Source organism: Trypanosoma rangeli (genome assembly GCF_003719475.1).
Source record: "Trypanosoma rangeli strain AM80 chromosome Unknown Tra_15.4_contig_00030, whole genome shotgun sequence".
Classification (NCBI taxonomy): domain Eukaryota; phylum Euglenozoa; class Kinetoplastea; order Trypanosomatida; family Trypanosomatidae; genus Trypanosoma; species Trypanosoma rangeli.
Window position 1 is genome coordinate 10,549 of NW_021705774.1, and position 6,430 is coordinate 16,978.

General features: G+C 53.7%; 2 protein-coding genes across 2 annotated transcripts, besides 3 other annotated features; both read right to left on the reverse strand.

The window, feature by feature from the left end:
• Positions 1-1,169: 1,169 nt before the first annotated feature.
• On the reverse strand, positions 1,170-3,092 carry TraAM80_01472 (putative mitogen-activated protein kinase, putative,kinase; the record flags this gene model as incomplete). Its single annotated transcript, XM_029378513.1, has 1 exon — positions 1,170-3,092. One exon carries the CDS (start codon positions 3,090-3,092, stop codon positions 1,170-1,172), a length of 1,923 nt encoding a protein of 640 aa, XP_029241622.1.
• A 17-nt stretch (positions 3,093-3,109) lies between these two features.
• Positions 3,110-3,134: a microsatellite.
• Positions 3,135-3,527: 393 nt separating this feature from the next.
• On the reverse strand, positions 3,528-5,987 carry TraAM80_01473 (uncharacterized protein; the record flags this gene model as incomplete). The annotated part of the gene is made up of 1 exon (XM_029378514.1): positions 3,528-5,987. One exon carries the CDS (start codon positions 5,985-5,987, stop codon positions 3,528-3,530), a length of 2,460 nt encoding a protein of 819 aa, XP_029241623.1.
• A 136-nt stretch (positions 5,988-6,123) lies between these two features.
• Positions 6,124-6,152: a microsatellite.
• A 235-nt stretch (positions 6,153-6,387) lies between these two features.
• Positions 6,388-6,419: a microsatellite.
• Positions 6,420-6,430: the final 11 nt, after the last annotated feature.

Sequence of the window (6,430 nt, forward strand, 5' to 3'; positions counted from 1 at the left end):
GGGGGGGGAGCAGGCGCGGGCGCAGAGGAGCGACAGTTGCAGGAGAATTTCTTTCTTTTTTTTCATGGTCGTGAAAGCCAACGCCGCAGCGACGCAGTAACACGCGCAGGCACGCAAAAGAAAAAAAAGCAAAGGTAAAAAAAACACGCACTAGATACACATAACGCAGTGTCCACGCCATTCGCCGTATAAGTTCTAGTCCGCTTCAACGCGCGTAACGTTTGTTCGTCTGTTTTTCGTTTCATCCTCCCCCCCATGTATTATGTTCCTTCTTTCTGCGTGTGTGCGCGCTCGCCACCACCCCATCACAGCACACAAAGAAGTAAAACAGCAGCTGATTACGGTGTTCCACACACATGTGCACGCAGAAAGGGCATGAGACGATGAGGGAGGAGGAACGAAAAAAAAAAAATGATTGGCCCACGCAAAGAAGCAGAGGCTAACTTGAGTTCAGGCAGAAGACAAAAAGGAGCTGTACAATCTGTGGAGAGGCGTGGCTGCATAGAAAAAACAAAGGAAAAAACATAGAAAACTGAGGCGTATGCGGGCGTCAGTACTGCTGAAGGATCACGAGGCCCATAAGAAAGAGAGAAAAAAAAGCAATAAAAAGCCTCCCAATAGACTCACTGATACATCAGGAGGCAAAGCGAAAGGGAGAAGACGCACGACACACAGAGAGAGAAGTGGATGCAAGACATTTAGCTGCGCAGTAAGTCATTGTATGTGTTGCCGTGCAAATGTGCCCCCCATCACTTCACCACTTCGCCCTTGAAAAGTACATGTGTTTGCTCTAGGCACTCAAACTTATACATTTACTCTCCCCCTCTCCCGCACACATACACACTCATACACAACTGCAGGCCAACAAGGGGCTACAGACATTCCCCCCACCCCCATCGTGCCTAAACGCCAGGACTAGTACATAACAATTGCAATCGACCTTGTGGCAGAGTCGCATCGCAGAACCCACTTTGCCTACACATGTATCTCTCCTTTAAAGGAAAAAATACAAGTATTGTTCTCTGCTTGCGTGTCCTTCCTCCACTTCCATCGTTGCTTTCTACACCCGCTGCCGTTTTTGCATTGTTGTTGTTTCTGTCTTCCTGTCACTTTCTTCACTCCAGCAGACCAAGTTTTTGTTTTCCGTCAGTTTTTTTTTAAAAAAAAATTTATCGTTTTGATGGAACATCGTGAAGAGAACATTTCTGCCCCATCACACTTTGGTACGAGTTGGTGTTGCCCGAAACTCGTGGGGGTGACCCTAGCATGCTTCCTAGCGCCTGCGTCCGCTTTGTCTGCCTCTTCCTGTGCCGCGTGGGATTGTTGGTGCCGCCGACGGGTCCTTCCCCAGTGCCAGTGTTAACCGTCGTCGTCGTCGTCGTGGTCACCGTGTTGCTGTGGGTGTTGTGTGTCGTATTTGGCACTGTGTTCGTGTTGGCGTCCCGTATGACCGAAAGCGCATTGAGAGCCACACTACTGGTGGAGGTGAACGCCGTCGGCGCAGGAGAGCTACTACCGCTTGGTAGTGCAGGAAACATGGGGTACGCGAACTTAATAGACTTTTTCAGGGAACTTAATTTCCATCCACCCGATGAATCGCTCTTGGTGACGGTAAAATTTTGATTTTTCCTGTTTTTGAGGGAAAGTGTTAAGGTTCCCTGCGTTACACCGTTCGCCTTCGAGCCCTGCTGGCTAATGGGAGAGTGGGAGTGAACTGTGCCGTGCGTCGTGCCACCTGCCACCTTTAACGTCTGCAGCGGACTAGCAAGCGTGCTGTATTGAGTGCCTTTATGTTCTAACTTGGCCGCATCTTTGCCGCTGTTAAAGATGGGTGTGGCCATAGTATGGTGTGTTTGTATTTGACGCGTGCCAATCGTTGGCAACTCCCCGGTGCTGGGCCCCCCGCCACTTACCGTCGTTCCCAGGTAGTGGCTCCACAACGTCCCCAGCTGATGGTAGGGGATATTGTCGTGGCCCCCGGCTCCCACACTAACACCCACCGATGTCGCTTTGTTCACTACCGGCCACCCACCCTCCGCCTCATGTCCTTTAGGCTGCATAGCTATTAGCGGCAGGACGACGTCCCCGCTTTCCTCCACCTCGCTAGGAAGCAATGACGCCCTGGGTTGCACAACGGTGGAACAGGTGATCGCTGCTGCATCTACTGGGGTTTGGTACGGCGTCAAAAGCGCCCGCAGCTCCGCGTCGTACTCTACCCGAAAATTGTCCTCCGTAAAGTACGGCATATTCATCAGTGCCGCGCATGAGGGCCGCTCAGCCGGATCCGTGTGCAAGCACGCCGTCAAAAACTCTAACCACGATGCCTTGCTTTTGTAAAAGCGTCGTTGCAAAGACTCCTCGAGGGGGGTTTCCGGAAAGGCCACACGACGGTACATGGCGTTACGCCCAAAGATGTCTACCATTCGATCTGGCACGGGCCCACAGCTGCGCATAATGAGAGACAACTGATCTAAATCAGAGTCCCCGGGAAAGAGCGGCTGCCCGTCGGAAAGCTCAGAGAAAATGCAACCAATCGCCCAGATGTCTACCGCCTTGCCGTAGGAAACGTCCCCAACTAGCAACTCGGGTGCGCGGTACCAGCGCGTGGCAACGTAGTCCGTGTACTTCCCTTTGGAACTTAACTGCCGCGCAAACCCAAAATCGCACAACTTCAAAATTCCTCCTTTTGAAACTAAAATGTTCTCTGGTTTTACATCGCGGTGAATAATGTTGTGCGCATGACAATAATCCACCCCATTCAGCAGCTGGTAGGTGTAACGTCGCACCTCATCCGGGGACAGACCGTGGCGTCTATCCTCAATAAGCTGCAGAATGGTGTTCTCCACGTACTCAAACACAAGATACAACCTCCCGTCTCGGCGAAACACGTCCAGCAGTGAGATGATATTCGGATGACGGAGCTGCTTCAACACCCGCACCTCTCGCAGGGAAGTCTTGCGCACGTGATCGTCGTCCTCTGCCTGCTTGTACTTTTTGATAGCGACAATTCGACCGGTGGCGCGATGGCGTGCCTTGACAACAACGCCGTACGTCCCCTCCCCAAGAACACCTAACGTTTCGTACCCCTCCATGCACCTTACTGCTCACTCCCCTCCCCCCCCTCCCCCGCCCCCGACGCTGGTGATGGGCCGCTTTCCTTCCACCTCCGCACAGCGCAACCCTGTCTCCTACTGCTGCTTCTGCTTCTCTCTCTTTCGACCTCTTTCTTTCTTTCTATCCCTACCTCGTCTTTGAGACTGTGTGGTCGTTCTTTGGTATATTGTTGTTGTTGCCCTCCTCTTTTTCGTTGTCCTCCCGTTTTCCCTTTCACTCCCCGCCTCCACGTGTGCGTGCTGCCCCTCGCCCTCGCTCCTCGCGCAGTCGCTCCTGATGACAATTAGTTCCGTATCTTCCACCAGAGAAAAAAAAAAAAAAGTGGCGCCAAAAGTACACAGCAGATCCGCAGACGCACAAAGAAACGTCACCAAAAGAGGATAAAAAAAAAAATGAAGAAAGGAAGAGCTTCGTCACATACCCACGGGGTCGAGCGCCCCCGCGTCGCTCATCAACGTTAAGCGCAGAAGTGTTACGGCGCCGCGAAGCACATCCGCCGTCGTTGCAATCGGCTCAACGAAACTGAGGGGTGGTGGCCGACGCGCGTGCTCCTGTTGGCCTGCGTCTTCGCCGTCCGAGTCGTCGTCACTGCTTTCCGTATCGCTGCAGCAGAAGTAATGTGCCGCGGTGTTGGTGGCGCCCGCGTCGCACAGCGGTGGTACACAGCTGCGACGGTAGAAGGCGACGTCCTCGCGGATGCAAACATGAAGTGGTGGATCCCGTGCGATGATGGAGTTCACGCTACAAGGTGTCGCCCGATCAACCGCATCACTCTCAAGCCGCAGCCACGCGTGTCGCAGAGGCCGATGTTGAGCGATGAGGTGTGCCGCCAGCCGCCGCGGTACCTCCAGCACCGCCTCCGCCAGCATTCGCAGCACCGCATCCACCACGGGCATGTTTGTGGTTGCCCACCAATGGCACCCCGCCTCCTCAGCTTTGCCGCGGGCACCCCCTACATGCGGCAGCGGGCGCGTCAACGCCTCTGCACTGAGGCGCAGTTGACGCGCGAGCGCGATCGGCAAGGCACCGCCAGCCCGCACAAAACCCAAACCACATTCGGGGCTTGTACCACCACCCGACGGTGATGCATCCATGGCCCTTCGCACGCTCGCCAAGCACTTGAGTAACAAATTCGTGTACATGCAGCGCTGATACACCGTTGGGCCCACGAGCAGCATTGAGCCGATCCCCCAAACTCCCTGAGCACTGTTCATGCCCTTTTCCAACAGCGCGCTCTGATCCAACTCCAGCAGTGCCACTCGCACCTCACAGCTCTCACTCACCATAAACTCCCGCACAGTGGCGGAGGAGCAAACTGCACGTAACGGTCCGTACACCAGACGGCGCACAGGAAGAAGCGCATCCTCCGCCAGATCCGGCAGCACCAACCCACCACGGCGTAAAAGAGCTACGGTGGGACAACAAACTGGTGTCTCCGGAACACCACTTTTTACTGCATTTGTGCTGTGCCTCCAATACTGTAAACGACGTAGTAACGCGTCAAACACGACGTCATCCACCTCGTCCACCATAAAAATGGGGCGCCCATGTTTTAGTTGTTCACTCGTTTTGTCCGTGACGCCGTAACGGCGTCCATATGTCTTAATAACAGGCGGTGCCTGCGAAGGGGTGAGTATGGCTGTCACACCGTGTTTGTTGGCCCATGTGTAAAGCAGCCGAGCAGCTTCCAACTGCGCCTTCTCCTGCTCCGCTGTCGTCCACTGACGTTCCACAACCCTCCTCCCGTCATTGCTGCCTTCACTCGTGCAATAACCACTCTCACTGTCGGCGTTTTTCCTCTTATTGGAGTGTGCAAAGTCCAGCAACCCACCCTGATCGTCGATGCGCAGCAACATGATCCGCGCGGGTTGTCCAGTATTAGTATCACTATCATTATCGTCAGTCCGGTACTCCAAAGAGAAGAAGGGAGTGGCTGTGCCATGGTGCGGGGAAATCTCGGGAGACACAGTGGGCAGCAGAAAGGTGCCAAATGGCAGCACGCAGGAATAAAGCACAGAGTCCCCCTTGCAAGGCACAATGTATGACGTGGGGTGAAGTAGCACACCCTGTGCCCGAGCCACGATGGAAGCAGAGGTCACCTGCTCATTTGGGAAGGACGAACTCCAGAGAAAGCGTATAAGCAGTTGTCGAAGCGTTGTCAGCACATCATCCTCAACTTCTGTGCACATGGTGAAGTGAAAGCATCCCTCCACCACATGCCGTGGTATCACTTTTGAAGCGGCAGAAGCAGCAGCACCGTAAACATATGGTTGCAGACTTCGAAGCGATGCACGCACCACTCTTCCAATCATGTCGCTTCCCCCTCGCTGTTCCACGTCGCTGCTGTCCTCGTCTCCCGCGATGGGAACGTCTCGCATAGCACCCGGAGTTGTCAGCTCACGTAGTACTCGCACCAGTCGTAGCCTATTTATTTGTGAAGATGGAGAGTCAATGACTGGGTAATGTGCAGTAGGGGAGATAAGATGACGCAGTAACGCCGCACTTGTGATAAGTAGCCGACCCTGACCGTCTGGAAGCTGTGGCGTACGCTGATTGTCTGCACCTGTTAATGCCTTCGTTTCCTTAGTTGGTGTATCCGCAAGAAACGCGCGCCAAAGCACCCGCCATGCATCCATCCCTGCCGTCGCCTGCATCACCTCCTCCGCCCTCGGACGCAGAAGCCGCAGCTCACCCTCAACGCTCACAGAGACCGTGCACAAACCGTGAGGTCCGAGATGAAGTCGCTCCGCACCCTCCTGCAACGCCTGTGCGAGTGCCACCAGCGACCCCATTGGGGAGAACAACCGTATTTTCCGCCGTGGAGCCAGCGCCGCGGCAGAAGCTTCTGCGCCTTCCGCTCCTACGTGTGTCATTGCGTGCCCTTCACCCAACGCAGCCGCCACTCGTTCCAAAAAGACACTGTCACTGCCACTTATTCTATGTCTTCCAAGAAAAAAATGTCGACGAAGGCAACAAAAACCAATAATAATAAGGCGTGATAAGACGCCCTTTTTTTTGTTTTGTTTTCATCTTTGTTTCCCCCGCTCTCACCATCGCACACTGCACCGGCAGCCCACGCGTGCGTCCCCACTCATTATTTTTCCTCTAACCGCACATACACAGACGCAAACGCCATATATGCCAACCTCAGGGGTTTGCTTCAGCTCGTAAGCCGCCACATAATAAAGACAACCATAAAGGAGAAGCGTCTCAACATGTCCGTTTACCAAAAAAAAAAAACACGGTAACCACCGCAGAAACCACACATGTGTTTATATATATATATATATATATATATATATATAAATAAACAAAC